Source organism: Phyllobates terribilis, unplaced genomic scaffold, assembly GCF_046119375.1.
Source record: "Phyllobates terribilis strain yellow unplaced genomic scaffold, ASM4611937v1 Scaffold_8__6_contigs__length_399053987, whole genome shotgun sequence".
NCBI lineage: Eukaryota > Metazoa > Chordata > Amphibia > Anura > Dendrobatidae > Phyllobates > Phyllobates terribilis.
In genome coordinates this window covers 106,422,246-106,439,087 of record NW_027362768.1, presented here as the reverse complement: position 1 = coordinate 106,439,087, position 16,842 = coordinate 106,422,246, and the positions used below count along the sequence as shown (strand labels likewise).

The window sequence follows — 16,842 nt, the reverse complement described above, 5'->3', positions numbered from 1 at the left end:
GGCCACACGTAGCCATCTATACACAGCGGGAGGCCACACGTAGCCATCTATACACAGCGGGAGGCCACACGTAGCTATCTATACACAGCGGGAGGCCGCACGTAGCCATCTATACACAGCAGGGGGCCGCACGTAGCCATCTATACACAGCAGGGGGCCGCACGGCGCCATCTATACACAGCGGGAGGCCGCACGTAGCCATCTATACACAGCAGGAGGCCGCACGTAGCCATCTATACACAGCAGGAGGCCGCACGGCGCCATCTATACACAGCAGGAGGCCGCACGGCGCCATCTATACACAGCAGGAGGCCGCACGGCGCCATCTATACACAGCAGGAGGCCGCACGTAGCCACCTATACACAGCAGGAGGCCGCACGGTGCAATCTATACACAGCAGGAGGCCGCACGGCGCCATCTATACACAGCGGGAGGCCGCTCGCCCCCCCCCCCAGAAACAGCGGGATGCCGCACACAAACATATACAGACATAGACATATACGCATAAACACATTTGAAACACAAAAATACATAGAAACAGACATCACACAATGATATCTGCCGTCACTCACTCACTCAATCACTCACACACACTCACTCACACACACACACACACTCTCACACACACACACACACACTCACCATCCCCCAGCTCGGCTCCAGTCCTCCTGCTCCTCTCCGGTGCAGCAGTGCAGGCCGGGCGCGCACTGCTTGACATCACAGCTAGGAGACACGTCCGTGCACTGGGCCGTGTCTCCTAGCAGTGACGCGGCCGGGCCAGCACAGGGAAGTTAACAGCTGCAGTGCTGGCCCGGCCGAAGAAGAAGTAGCGGCCGTGCGCCGCTGCTGGGGGAGCCGTCCGGGGGGCCCCCCGCCACTGTCTGCCGGTATGTGCCGCACATATAATGAGAGCAATCTGGCCATAGACGCCCCAGGCCCCCTGGAGGCAGCCCAGATTGCCCTCATTATAATCTGCCTATGTCTGCAGCAAATCCTGAACGTGTGAACATCTCCTTACAAAACTGATAGAGGAGTATTAAACATCAGAGTTGGTAAGCAGCCAGCCATTTTCGAACTACCATTTTCTAGGCTAGATAGAGACCAAGGGAAATGCATTTCTGAGCTTACAGCTAAAATAAGTGTGCCCCGAATTACAGGCGGTGACAATGCACACTGTTAAGCAAGGAGTGCTTTAAATGATGCATTAAAACATTAAAAAGGCCTCACTTCAAGCTGTTCGTGAGGCAGAGAAAGGTTCCTTTTGAAATATAAATGGAAATGATTATAGTCAAGGAAATACAATCTGGTTGCTTGCATATAAAGGCTGTCACATATTTCAGACTCTTTCCATTTCATGAAAGGCCTTTTTATCATTAACAATGTGTTTCTTTCTAAGAGTCACTTTGAACGAGCTGGTAAAATACAGTATATAATTATGTCATTGAAGCCTAATTAGAAAGTATAAAATGACACCAGTGTGTTTCTATCGTGGCATAAAAAAAGTTTCCAATGATGCATCTGATGCTTAATTCTGTATATACATTTGATTTCTGATTAAACAGGATGTATATATTTATTTTTTGCAAACAAATTAATTAGCTTTAAGCCGATAAACCAGCTGCAATGGCATCCACTACTGCAGATGTTCACACACGTTGTGTTTTGCAGTGTATTTTGCTGCAGATTTTTTTGCTAATTTTCAGCTGCGTTTTGCAGTACCAGCAAAGTCTATGAGAAACCAGAATTCTCTGTTCACACATCATGGTTTTTTTTTGCTGCAGATTTTGAGCCTTGGTTGAGTTTTTGAAAAATAGAGCATGTCACTTTTCAGCGTTTTTTCACCCATAGGAATTAAGGTGTGGTTGAAAAAAACGCTGAAAAAACACATCAAAAAATGCAGGTAAATTTTTTTCAGCGTTTTTGATGGCAAAATAGAATGGGGTTCTTTTTTTTCACAGAACTATGTACATGCATAAATAGAGACAGAAGGACAGTGAAAAAACACTGAAAAACCACGTTTTTGACGCAACTGATTTCCTGCCAGAGATCAGTTTTGCTGCAGATTTCTGACGTAAGAAAAAGACAATATGTGGAAACATAGCCTTAGAGTTTCGAAAATTTGTACTTACACCATAATTATAGAAAAAAACACATCGACATCTTCTACACTGATTTATTGCTTCTTAGCAACATTTATAAAAATGCACATAAGGTTCTTATTACACATCTTTATGAAATGGTATAAGCCGACTTGCCGCTTTACGACAACATATTTTAAGTGGGTCTTTACTCAATATAGGACACACAGACCAAAAAGGGATGAACATTAGATCCAACAAGTTAATGAAAATAGTTTTTTTGTTTTTTTTTACCTATGAGCAAAAAAAAAAAATCTGCTTTAGGCCATATTCACACATCCGTGTCACACATCCAAGTGCAGTTTTTTTTTCTTTTGTTTTTCGGACCGCGCACTGACCCAAAGAGCTCCATTGAGCCATACACAAATACGTTTCAATACTCAGGGCAGGTCCTATTCCCATTTGTTTTGAGGATCAGATTCAACCATTAAAGTCTATGGGTATGCATGTAAATCAGATGCCACACTGAAAACGGACTTTGTACTTCAGAGTTTCATCCGAGTTTCATCTGTTTTTATTTGATCCATTAAAAGTCAATGGATAAAAAAAGTTCATACAGTCTACCTGCTTCAGTGAAAAAAAAAAAAAGGATGAGAAGAAAAAACCAAGCAACTAGGATAACATCTGAGAAAGAAATTGACCCATTTCTCTCAGATGGTAACAATCAGACAGATGTGTGAATGTAGGAGAAACATTACCCCTTGGAACCTGGTCAGACGCCTCTCACCCAGCCAAACCTGATCTCACACTTTGCACTGATGAGGGGCAGCACCCCAAAACACAGTGTCTGCAAATTGAGATTCTGGTTTGGCTTTTATCCGAATGCATATAGCAAGGCTCTTTTAAAGAATCGATATTGACTTTTAGGATTGTTACTTCCAATAAGTGGCGCTAGCGTTCTAGTCCTCTCTGAAGAGGCACTTTGCATATATAGCCTTATGATTACACTGAATCTTTTTTTTTCCCACAGAGTAATGAAAACATAAACATGTGATTTTCAAGAAATCACCCTCTGGAGAAAATGAGCCTTGTACATTCCTTTTAAGTAGCAATTTAAAAAAATATATCAAGAGATTTTCAATCAGCACCATACATTCCTATAAACAGCAATTTCTGTGCAATTTTTTTGTCTCATAGTATAGTAAGGCTGTGTGCCCACGATGCGTTTTTTAAGCATTTCCACAGCGGCAAAAACGCTGCAGAAACGCTTAAAAAATGCATGGTAGAAGGCCTGCCATGTTCCCCGATGATAATCCACATGTGCTGTGCACATGCTGTGGAAATTTCCGCTGCGGATTATCATTGCGGAAAAAAACGCAGCACTACCAATTATTTTGCGAAAGCGCTGCGTTTTCACCGCCATTGACTTGCATTGGAACGCATGGACTCTGCATCACTGGATCTGTACATGCGGAATCCAAATGTTTCAATGTGCGGACGGTACCCGGGTGTGGAGGACAGGAGACTCTCCTCCGGACCCGGGTACCATAGAAACTGTAAAAAAAGAATAAATAAAATAAAAAAGAAATGTTATATTTACCTTCTGATGGCCCGCGGTGCGCTTGTCTTCACTTGCCAGCAGATCGCGGTGGACTGAAGGACCTGCGCTGACGTCATAGTCATGTGACGGCAGGTCCTTCAGTGTACCGCAAGCTGCCGGCAAGCCAGGACTGAGCAAATAAAGACTGCGGGGGCCATCAAAAGGTAAGTATAGATTTATTTTTTTATTTTTTACCATTCTTTAAGGTCACACTATATAAATCCATGCCGGCTGCATGGATTTATATAGTGTGACCAAGTTGTCAAGCACTTTCCAAGTGATGCTAAAATCTCTTGGAAAGCGCTTGTCAACCCGCATGCAGAAATGCATGTGAAGAACGCTTCACTTCCGCATGTCCCTGGCAGGAAAAACACATGTACAATCCGCATGCTTTTTTTTCTGCCAGGGAGATGCAGAAACGCGCAGGAAAAAATCCTGAGCATTTCTGCATCGTGGGGACATACAAGATCTCAGTATAGCCTTGTCCACAGGTACGCCAGTATTCTCTGGAGGGCTTCTAAAAGGTAAAGGTGAAATAAAGTAGAACTCAGAATAGGTATTTTCCATCAAGATCAGCTATACAAAACAAAGCCAGAGATATAGTACCAGTCAAAAGTTTGGACACACCTATTCATGCATTGTTTTTTTCTCGTTCATATTGAAATGTGCACATTGTAGATTCAGACTGAAGGCATCAAAACCACGAAAGAACACACATATAAACAAGGAGTAAAAAAAACTTTTGAAAAACCCCAGAATATGTTAAACCTTAGATTCCTCAAAGCCCCCCCCCTCTCCTCCCCTCCCCTCTTACTCTGATGACCGCTTTACCCCTCCTTGGCATTCTCTCAAGCAGCTTCATCAGTTCATAACCTGGAGTGACTTTCCAACAGTCTTTAAGGCTTTCCCAGAGGTGCTGAGCACTTGTTGGCTGATTTGCCATCACTCTGCAGTCCCACTTTTCGAAATCTATCTCAGTTGGGTTGAGGTTGGGTGATTGTGGAGGCCATGTCATCTGACAGAGCACTCCAACTCTCACCTTAGTCACATAGCCCTTACATAACCTGGAGGAGTGTTTGGGGTCATTGTCTTGTTGTCACGCAAATGATAGTCCCACTAAGTGCAAACCAGATGGGATGGCATGTCATTGCTGAATGGTGTGGTAGCCCTGCTGGGTAAGTGTGCCTTCAATTTGGAATAAATCACCAACAATGTCACCACAAAGGACTATCACACCTTTATTCCCATGCTTCAAGGTGAGCACCACACATGTAGAAACCATGCACTCTCCTTTTCTGCATCTCACAAAGGCATAGAGGTTGGTACCAAAAATCTCTAAATTTGACTCATCAGACCACAGTACAGATTACCACTTATCTAATGTACAGTCCTTGTGTTTGGCCCAAACAAGTGTGTCACCCCAGGCCTGGATGCCACAAACAATAATCTGTGTCTGAGAGCAGGAGGGAGGTTCCCTGGTTAGGGACCATTAGCATGCAGCACCTCCTGTCCCAGGCCAGTAGGGGGAGCTGGCTGCCCTATAAAAGCTGGAACTGGGGCAGGGTTAGAGAGACCAGAACCCACTTCTGAAGTGACCAGAAGGGTTCTCAGAGAAAAGGGACAGGTCAGCTGCAGCTGAGGAGTCCGTGAGGCAGAGGAGAGACTGCGAACCAGGGACAGAGGCGACGAGAGTCGGTCCTGGCTGAGAGAATCACACAACCGGACATTGGGGTCCGAGGCTGTCAGGGTTATAAGCCCAGCAGCAGAGAACCAACCCGCGAGGGATTTCCGGTCCCTTGGCCTAGGAAGCCTGGAGGCTCCGCTACACAGAGGGACCAGTACCGTGAGGAGAAAGCAAAAGGTACCCAAGGCCCGAGTCGCAAGCCATACAGGCGAGAAGTACACGGCCAGCTCAGGGACGTGGGCTATTACACCACGAAGAGGGGGATAGTCAGAAAGAGCATAGAGAGAATGGTAGGCCTACACACTCACCCTGACCAGTGGGGTTCCCCGAATGCTCTCAGACACCCAGGCCCATTCCTAACCGGTACTACTGTTGGGTCATTAATAATATCTACAATAAAGACCCTGAACTGTTTGAAGTGGACTCTGAACTCTTACTATTACGGCCTGCACTATCACCCCCAACATCCAACTACACTACCCTGGGGCTACACTCCTCCCGTGGGGAGTTATTCTACCTCTGTGCTGCACACCAACACCAGCCCCGGTGGCCTGCCCTGCAGCGGCGGTTATCCCTGACCGCAATCCACGGGTGGCGTAGTCGGACATTTAAAGCACTGATTGATAGACTGCCACAAGTTGGTCTGACCACCCTGAGCCATGGGATCGGGTTGCCACTACTACCCCCAGCATCGTACAGAAGGCCTGGTTCTGGGTACCCCACGGCCCAGGGGGCGAGTCACAAGTATCTTCTTGCTTGCAGTCCTTCATAATGAGTTCTTTCCAGCAATTCGATCATAAAGACCTGCTTCTTGCAGTTTCGGACACTTGATGCTGAGATGTGTCTACTTGATATCTGTGCATAATTTATGAGGGCTGTTATCTAAGATGTTGTACTTATGCATTTGCTGCGGCTGATAATTCAGATAAACTTATCCTTTGCAGGAGAGAGAATTTTTTGCCTTCATTTCCTAGAGAAGTCTTCACCCGGAAATGAAGTTTTATCATAGAGATTAATGGGTATTATGACTAGATGAGCAGACACCTTTAAGGTTCTAGCACTTTTTCAGATTGACTGACCTACATGTCTTAAAGTAATGATGAACTGTCCTTGCTCTTTACTCATCTGGTTCTTGCCACATTCTGGCTTATAAGGCTGTGTGCCCACGATGCGTTTTTTAAGCGTTTCCGCAGCGGCAAAAACGCTTCAGAAACGCGTAATAAACGCATGGTAGAAGGCCTGCCATGTCCCCCAATGATAATCCGCATGTGCTGTGCACATACTGCGGAAATTTCCGCTGCGGATTATCATTGTGCAAAAAAACGCAGCACTACCAATTATTTTGCGGAAGTGCTGCGTTTTTGCCGCCATTGACTTGCATTAGAACGCGCCAATTCCGCAAGACTGCATCTGTACTTGCGTAATTGACGCGTTCTAATGTGCAGATGGTACCCGGGTGGAGAGGAGAGGAGAGTCTCATCTACACCCAGGTACCATTAATAAAGCTGTAAAAAAAGAATAAAATAAAAAATAAATGTATACTTACCTTCTGGCGGCCCGCGCTGCGCTCCTCCTTGCTTCCCGGCACTTTGCGATGGAATGAAGGACCTGCGCTGACGTCAGAGTCATGTGACGGGTCACGCGACGCTGACGTCGGCAGGCCCTTCAATCCACCGCTGCCGGCAGCTGGGACGGTGATGCAAGACAGCGCGGGCCATCGGAGGGTAAGTATACATTTTTTTTTTTTTTTTTGACATTCTCTCGGTCACACTATATAAATCCATGCCGTTTGCATGGATTTATATAGTGTGACATAGTTGACAAGCACTTTAGCATCCAAGTGATGCTAAAATCGCTTGGAAAGCGCTTGGAAACCCTCATGCAGAAATGCATGCGAAAAACGCTTCACATCCGCATGTCCCTGGCAGGAAAACGCATGTACAATCCGCATGTACAATCCGCATGCGTTTTTTCTGCCAGGGAGATGCAGAAACGCTCAGGAAAAAATCCTGAGCATTTCTGCATCGTGGGCACATAGCCTAACCGTTGTGGAATAGGACTCTACACTGAATGGAACTGTGCGACCATTACATGTGTTTTGCAAAGGCATTGTTGGTACAAACACTTTCTGAAGGCAGATGATCTCCCAAATGAATTCTTGATGAGGTATACCTGCCCACTGGAAGCCATTCCAGGTGATGACCTGATGAATCTGCTTGAGAGAATGCCAGTGGGGTGCAAGTTTGTCATCAGAGTTAAAGGGAGGAACTTTGATGAACCTAAAGTTTAACATACATTCTGGTTTGTGTCACACGTGTTTCTTTACCCCTTGTTTCCATACATGTCCCTTCATGGTTTTGCTGCCTTTAGTCTGAATCTACACAGTGCACATTCTATAAGAACAAGAAAAAACATTGCATCAAGAGGTGTGTCCAAACTTTTGACTGGTACTTTACACTTGGAGGGTAAGCTATGCCCTTATCTAAGGACCTGTTATGTTTGATTTTGCTGTGAGGGTTCTTTCTTTTCTAATCAGCTGACAAATTCCTTTTAATGGAAACAAATTAGATGATGATTGACACTTAATTTTATTCTGATCACTACTTTAATCTGTGCAATTTATAGATTCATAGAGAACCGCGTTAGATTAATTAAGCTTGTACTATTTCTTTTATCAGAATGCTTAAAACTGGATTTATTAGATTTTTCCAAAGTTCCCAAAACTACAGCACATAACAAAAACCAATCAAAAATGATATATTTTAGAGAAGAACCGAAATCTGGTCTGAATTGTATGAATCAACTCAAGTGAGTATTTGGTAATAGTTTGGCATCACTTTTGCAGAGCTACTATGTTTTTATAAAAAAAAAAACACGTTTAAAATATATGCAAGGGGCCCAATTCGTCATTTGCTTTTTTTTTTAAGTCACTTTTCTTTTTTTTGTCTTTGTTATTCCCTGCTGGTTTTTTTTGTGACAAATTTATTAAAAGTTGCACCTAGTTCATAAATTTTGCGCAAAGTCCAAAATGCTTTTTATTTTTGTATTAAACAATTTCGACAACTTTTTAGTGAAAAAAGTCTAACAAAAAAGAAAAATGGAATGCTAAATAGCTTAAAAATTGCAGCAAATAACTGGCGCACATAAAATCTCTGCGGTGGGGGCTGGAGTACATATATGAGAAATGTGGCTTTCTGAAAAAATGCAAATGATGAGAAATCATGCAAAATTGTCTGGAAAATGAAAGCTTTTACTAAAAAAAAATAAATATCCCTCCACCAGAACTGCTCTGCTAACTACAAACCTGTCTCTAATCTCTCTTTCATCTCTAAATTCCTGGAACACTTGGTCCACTCTCATCTGATTCGCTATCTTTAAGATAACTCTCTGCTTGACCCTTTACAATTCGGTTTCTGCTCTTTGCATTCAGTCAAAATGCCAGGGCATGCTCACAGTCTCCACTCGCACTGCTATGAGCGGTGACTGAAGCCACACTGGAATGACTAAAAGCTGGCGGCACTATGACTGAAAGCTGGCAACTCCCTTGAGAAATAAAGTTCATTTTCTTCTGGTCACCTTCCTAATGCTAATAACCTACAGGCTAACCCTATATATGCAGATTGGATAACACTATTAACCTGACAGGTTTCCTTTAATGCTGAGTAAATCCTTACCTTTCTTCCAGAAATCAGTTTTACCGTTTTAGAGAAATCCATAGTTGAAATTTTATGCTAATGCATTACAAGTGCAGAGGGGCGGGCACTGCACATACAGCTCTCCTGCTTCTCTGCCTTTTTCCCGCCTACTACCTGCTTCCTGTCTCTGACAAGCCACTGAAAAATGAGTGACCTGTCAGCCAGAGACAGGCAGCAGGTGGGGAAAAGGCTGAGAAGGAGGAGAGTTGTATGTGAAGGGTCTGCCCCACTGCACTTGCAGCTCAATAACATATAATTTCAACTATGTATTTCTCTATAACAATAAAACTGATTTCTACAAGAAAGGTAAGGATTTCCTCAGCAATAAGGCACCTTTACATACATGCCATTAGTTTGGGTATAAAATCCTAATGACAGGTTGTCTTAAAAACTGTACTTTGTTTACAGTTTGTGACTAAGGCTGTGTGCCCACGTAGCATTTTTCAAGCGTATATGCTGCGGAATTTCCGCAGCGTAAACGCTTGAAAAACGCATGTATATCCGCACCCCATGGTCCCCAATGGGATTCCGCAAGTTCTATGCACATGCTGCAGATTTTTCCGCAGCGTTTATGCCGCGTTCAAAAATCCGCAGCATGTCATTTAATTTTGCGTTTCCGCAAGCGGAATTGCCTTTGTCCAATGAATAAAAAACGCAAGGCAATTCCGCATGTGGAAAACGCGTGTTAAACGTGCGAAAAATGCGCGATAAACGCGTGCGGAATTCCGCATGCGTTTTTCCGGGAGAGGACTTGCATTTATGCAGCAGAAATTTTCTGCTTCATAAATGCAACGTGGGCACATAGCCTTACTGTAATAATTTTTGGTGGTCCATGTTCTGCAAATTGAATAACTATGTCTTGGGCAATGTCCCTCTCTGTGATTACAGAATTTATAGTATAATACCATGTAAATTAGTCTACAATTACGTTTCCTCTTTATATAACTTAGTACAGTCAGACATTTCATTGTGACCATCTGGAAAACTTTGGACTGTCAGTTCCTATATAGGGGAGAGATGATTATATAGTTATGTAGTCAAATGTGCAAGAAAAATGTATTTAAGTAAGTATGGAGGAGGCAACCTGTGATATCATAAGCACTGTTCAGAGATTTGTGGAAATAGCGTGACTGTGATTCAATTTCCTGTTCCCAATACAATCGATTCTGGTGGATTAACCCATTAAATTCCATAGTCAGAGATAACCATTGAACCTATATGACAGAGGAATGGTGGTCTATCTTTATTGGCACTAGAGTTTCCCTCCCCATATTACTATCATGGGGCAACGATGCTTTATCATGAGAATCCAAAGCCTAACAGATTCCCAAGGTCTGTCATTGGTTCCTGTCTGTTGACAAGCAATATAAATGTTTATAAAATGTAAAACGTCAAGTTTATAAGTGGAACTAATAAACATGGAAAATAAATAACTTATCAAAAAAGACTCAGAAGATAAAAAATAAAACTTTTTTTTTAATCCAAAAAGTGTTTGAACTGCGCAAAATAGTAAAACATATGAAAAGCTATACATATGTTGGTACTGCCGCAATTGCAGTGATTAATAGAATATAAATATCATGTAATTTGCACAGTGTGAACAAAGTAAAAAAAAAGCACAAATAAAAATAATAAAGGTAACCCGTCATCTGATCCATGCTGCCCAAACTGCAGACCACATGAGTCAGAGTCTAGTTGCCCGATTGCAGCCTGGCATGTTTTTCTCTGAAATGTTCAAGCATTTCAGCAAAAATGTACTTTGCAAATCCGGCCAGGGACCATAGCCGGAGATGGGACTCGTCCGGCGCCTCCACCGGGTGAGCTGCTCACAGTGCAGGTGATTGAAAGGTCTCTCACTATGGAAAAAACCCTTCAATCACCACCATCAGCGTATGGAAAAGCCAGCCAGGGAGGTGTCAGGCTATCCCCGCTCGATATTTAATGTATATTCCTCTGAAACACCAGAGTGTTGAAGAAAAAAATATACCTGTATGCAATCAGGCAGCAAAGTTTGGATTCATGATGCCCATGGTTTGGGCAGCATGAATCAGGGGACAGGTTGCTTTTAACTGCTAAGTCATAAGGTCTCCAAAATACAACTCTTCCAGTTACCGTATGTTGATGCAAAAATAAGAAATGTATGACTACTAAAATAAGGCAACACAAAAACTAACATTTTAGTGTGGCCCTTACCAAGGAAGCATAGTTGTGAAGAATATTCAAGATAATCCCATGTCAATCACTGTGCACTGTTTGGCGGTGATTATACAGAACTCCAGTGTAATTCGATACTCTTTCAAGGTAGGGGGCCGAGAGGCAGGGAGTGACATACCTCACAGCAGCTGTGAGTGGCTCAGGACGACACCCCTCCCCTCCCACCAGGCCATGTGTTCCTTTGTGTAAGATACTATAATTCAACACAGAGTTATGGGAATATGATACATCCCAGTGATAAACCCACTAGGTTTTTGGAAACCCAAAAGAATGGGGAATGTAACCCTATCTTTCAGCACAGTCCAGCACATAGGGAAAGGGAGATACCCGGCACAGCCTTGCAGGGGTTCCTAGGGCCCTGGTGCTAGGTATCCATGCGTGACATGCGACTGGGTCCGATGACACCAGAACCGGCCCTCTAGGACCGTCCATTAAGGAGGTATAGCCCATTGTAGTTTTTGGTAGTTTAGACCAGGGGTGGAGACTTGGGCTCAACCAGGGGGCAGTAGTGGGAGTGACCCAGAGAGTTTAAAGGTCCCTGCAGCTAAAGCCCGGTGTCTTTTTTTCCTGGGGAGGCTGTGACGTCACGTCGTGTGGAAGGAGTCCGGCAAGAGAGAGAGGCTCCACAAGCCTCCAATGTGGCAGCCCATCCCCTGAAAGCCAGGTCTTCCATATGACTAGTAACTGACTCTCAATAAATGCTTTATACCTGTTGTACCCCTACTATTATGTCTTCAACTCTGACCATTGTGTATGTATAACCCTTATGTATATAGTGTAATGTCTAGTGTGCTCTTAGGGAGATTAAATATACAATTTAACACTGGGCTGTTTTTATCTTGATCCACGAATTCTCACGTCCATTGTTTGGTCCAATGAACACGGTACCAGGCTGGTTTCTAGCCCGATAGAAGTCCATTATATCTCCCAGGCCGACCAGGCTCTGCTTCACTGGAGCTAGTGAAGGAGCTTGTCAGGGGTGTGAGCGAGTGTGGTGCCACGTCAGTGACTGAGTGGGCCACCTCTTCTCACTCCCGGTGCCTTCCTGTACCCATGTGGATAGGGGGTGTCTGTGTAGAACTGTACCAACCTGACCTTATGCGTCCTCGGGGGAGTGCGGAACGTCACGTTTGTGCAAAGGGCCGATCCGTATCACATGCTCCGTCTGACGCAAGTGTGAAGTTGGGCGGGTGGCTGGGTGTGGATCCATCACAAGTGGTGGCAGTGATGGGATTCTGCAGGGTCCCTCAGTGCCATTTCGTCACAATAGTCATTACAAGGTTAATTCAAGCAGGCATCATCACATTAGAGTATTCACAGTGCCGGCTGTAAAGTAGTGTTGTACAGATCAGCAGGACAAGAATTATAATCAAATTATTAGAAAAAAAAATTATGTACTCATTCACAAGCTCACAAATTAAATCATGCTGTTATACACCTGCCTTCATGCACACATTTTCTGCACATTTGCTAAAATATATTGCATACTGCTTAAGTGTGAACATAGCACGAAGACATGGGATCACACAATCAAAAACACTCCTACATTTTTTTTTTTTATTACTTTACATCAGAAAGTCAGTCATGGATGTAAAAACTGAGCGGAAACCCAGAATTTATAATAAATGAAGATGTTTTTCCATATACAACAATGGTGTTTCATAAGTACTGTATGTAAGAAAGAAGGTGAGCTCACAAGCAAAAGCTAAAAACGTAGTGTTACATGCCCAGAGATATATCTCTTTCCATCTATATAATTTTACTTATGTGTTTTTCTCTGGTGGAACCATGCAAAGAGAATGGCACATATACTGGCATTATAGGTTATGACACATAATATTGCGGCCAGCTATCTGGGGCCAATTTAGTTTTTACTATGGGCATAAGAACTTACAGGCAGGTAGTTGCTAAGCTCAGAGCAGTCATAGACCGTTCCTGCTAGCTATTCTGCGGCTTCCACTGATGTCACATTGACAGAGCAGCAGCTTCTCTTCCGCTCTTTTCTGTTGATGGGGCGTAACTGCAGATCTCACGCTGATTTACAGCCATCTCCCAGCTACCTAACTGCGGGAAGCCAGCTGTCAATCAGTATGATATCGGCAGTCACGCCCCATCGACGGAGCAGCCCAGAAGAGGAAGAGCTGCTCTGTTGATGTGGAGCAATAGAATCGCCAATAGGAGTGATTCATAAACTTTCAAAAGATTGAAGATTTACTATATTAGGCCATGGCCGATATAACAGACCAGTTTACATTTATGCTGCATGGTAGAAAAGCTGCTTTGCTCAACCAGCGCTCTCTTCTTCACATCTACGTTTCTTAATTACATTGTTCTGCTTTATGAGAGTAGTGATGGATCTGTCACATGATGGACACACTGTGCACAGAATGGACACCATTGACGTATAATGAGGTCCATCGCGTTCTGAAAATCGTGCTATTGATTTTGCATGTGATTTGTATGTAAATAACATTAAAACATAGCTCATGTGCCTCAAGTATACAGGAGCTGATATGAATACTAGAAATGTATTCTATGTTTGCCCATAGCAAATTTATTTCAGAAATGTGTGTGAGTGAAAGTCAGTCCTATTCATCTGAATGGAGGTGTTTTGGTGGAATGCATACCAATTTCTGCAACAATTTTTTTTGGCAGGGGAAAATACCTTGAGCATCTGACTCGCCCCCTGGGCCGTGGGCACTCGGATCCGGGCAGTAGGGGAACGATGGGAGTAGTAGTGGCAACCCGGCTCCGTGGCTCAGGGTGGTCAGGCCAGTGGTAGTTCGTTATGCGCTGATGATTATGTCCGACTACGCCACCCGTGGATTGCAGTTATTAGGAACCGCCGCTGCATGCAGACCGCTGGGGCTGATGAGGTGTGCAGCTAGGGTAGTGTGACTCCCCACGGGAAGAGTGCGGCCCCAGGGCAGTATAATGGATGGTGGGAGTGATGGTGGTGAGAGTCCCAGTACCGGTAGTGCTGGAGGCGCGAAGGAGCACACAGACAACAGGTTGCAGTCCAGGGCCTTTACTAAAACAGGTAAACTGACCCATAAACAGTCCCGGCTAGGAGGGGACCTGGATGTCTGAGAGCAATGGGGAAATTGGCCCTGGTCAGGGTGAGGGTGTAGGCCTACCGTGCTTTCTGTGCTCCTTCTGGCTATCTCCTCCTTATAGGGTAACAGCCCACGTTTCCGAGCTTTCCGTGTACTCTCGCCTGTATGGCCTGCGACGTGGGTTCCTTTCTGCTCCCGGCCTGGTACGGCTTTACTGGTCCCTTCTGTTGTGGCAGAGCCTCCAGGTTTCTTAGGCCAAGGAACATACAGTCCCCTGCGGACTGGTTATCTGCTGTGGGATGTGGAATCCTCCCAGCCTCAGACACCAAAGTCTGGTAAATTAAGTCCTTTATCTGCTAAGACAGGCTCACTTCGCCTCTTGTCTCTGGCTTGTGGTTCTCCTCCTGCCACACTTCCTCTTAGGTGCAATACAACTTTCTGTCCCTGCTCTGCTCCGGGACAAGTCTCAGTACTGAGACAGGTCATCCAGTTCTCCCTAACCCTGCCCCCAGCACCAGCTTTTATAGGGGCAGCCTGCTCCCCCTACTGGCCTGAGACAGGAGGTACTGCATGCTAATGTTCCCCTGACTAGAGAACCTCCCCCTTGCTCTCAGACACAGCTTTATTACATTTTGTGGCATCCAGGCCAGGGTGACACACATCTGTCAGCTGGTTTTTGCTACCTCATCTGAGGGCAGCATGATGTAGACAAAGAAACCCTGAATCCACTTATCACTTTGTGTCAGAATGACTGCACCTAGTAAACTATCAGAGATTTAACAATACAGCAGATCTGAGGAAGCTAATTCCTCCCACACCAGGCATCGTATGTACATAGCTACACACAGTAAGGTACCCATCACAGGAGGGGGCATTGCTGGACCTGGAGGTACCTGCTGCTGTGTCCCAGCAATGAGAAGCTCCTGGTGCTACAACAATTATTGCAAGCAAACAAAACCACACAGCTTGATAAGAGAGGCATCACTGAAATCTGTGTTTTAACCCCTACAACATGCTGTCTTCAGATTACTTAGCAAAAATCTACCGAAAGGTTCCCTTTAATCCATCATACTGTCCACACACCTTTTGTATGCCCTTGCTAAGTTTTTCTTGTGTTTCCAGCTAAGAAGACAGCAGGAATGACACTTCTTTTAACATACAAATATTTTGCTTTTCAAGACCTGACATGACCTTGTGCCTAGTACTAATAGTTTGAGTTTAAAAGTAGAAATATCCACATCCATCCATGTTAACACATATATTTACTCGAGGAGGCTGTATTCTGTTACAATTCAGTAATATTTACGACCATGACTTCTTCCTGTAGATATTCCAATATCAAGAGCGATAAGAATATAGAGATTCAGAAACAAGTACATTGTGTGGATCCTGAAACAGTAAAATATGGATCAAAATCACATAAAATAGTAAGTGAATATTTATTTACACCATTCATGACACCTTAGCCTTAGTGTCATATCATTTTAATATCCACAATTTTATCCTCTAGGTCGCTGCAAATGAAGGACAATACTCTGGAGGAACTAAGAGGACTACTTTGAATTCTCCCCTTCTTTCTAAAAGTTACCATGACTTTTTTGTTAGCACCGGTTATGAAAGGTAAAGGCATTGAACATTATGTCTTCTGTTCAAATATCACTTCTAAAATGTATTAATTGAATAAAATTGATCGTGCCTGTTGTTGTTTTTGTTTAGTTTAAAAGCAATAACGCAAACTGCACAAAAACTAAAGTAGTTCTACTCTTCAAGATTAACAGAGTAAAAACTCTGTGCTTCACAGCTAGCTCCATATGGGGAGTGCCTATACTGACGCCAGTTCATGGCTGAAAGTGTTACAATGGGTACCTAAGTATTAGAAATGGCTCCCAGAGTTATGAAAGAAAGCCTGTTCTGACGATTCATGTCATATGATCATTTACATGATGTGGACAGCTAGATCTGTCACCTGCCTAATATTGCACGAGTCCCTTTTGTGCTCCCAAAACAACATAGACATATTGAGGCATAAAGGCCATTAGATAACCGAGGGTGTCCTGTAGTAACTGGCACTAAGATGTCAGCATCTGAAGCTTTAGAGGGAAATTGGTCTTCCCTCACCCATCCACTGCTGATTGACAGCTGCTGTATCTCCCTTTGCACAATATAGGGAGATCTGTGAATCAGCAGCAGAGAGAGCTTCAGCTTACAAATATGAGGACTACAGTGCTGGAGAAGATAACCAGGGAATACAACGCTACAACCAGGGTCTCTGGAAGATTTGGAGGTCAACTTTTCATGTTCCTCACACCATTCCTGAAAATGTTTTTTCAGTATCGCAGGACACAATGTTAAGGCAATTGGTACTTGTTAAAGTATCATGCACATGAATGGCAAGACCTAATGTTTCCTAGTGACAAGTATTTTGTTGCCCCTCACCAACTTGACTTCTTCCTGTAGTGCATTTGGGGCATCTCATCCCAGGTAACACATGCAGCTGCCCATCTACAGTGGTGG

The 16,842-nt window shown here is 43.9% G+C and overlaps 1 protein-coding gene across 1 annotated transcript in view; it reads left to right on the top strand.

Moving 5' to 3' along the window:
• HFM1 (helicase for meiosis 1) overlaps positions 1-16,084 on the top strand; it is a 161,775-nt gene extending 145,691 nt beyond the window's left edge. The window contains exons 40-43 of the mRNA XM_073645240.1: positions 8,042-8,171; positions 15,656-15,755; positions 15,839-15,948; positions 16,045-16,084. Of these exons, the coding sequence (XP_073501341.1) occupies positions 8,042-8,171; positions 15,656-15,755; positions 15,839-15,948; positions 16,045-16,084 (380 nt within the window). The remainder of the gene's footprint in view (positions 1-8,041; positions 8,172-15,655; positions 15,756-15,838; positions 15,949-16,044) is intronic.
• Positions 16,085-16,842: the final 758 nt, after the last annotated feature.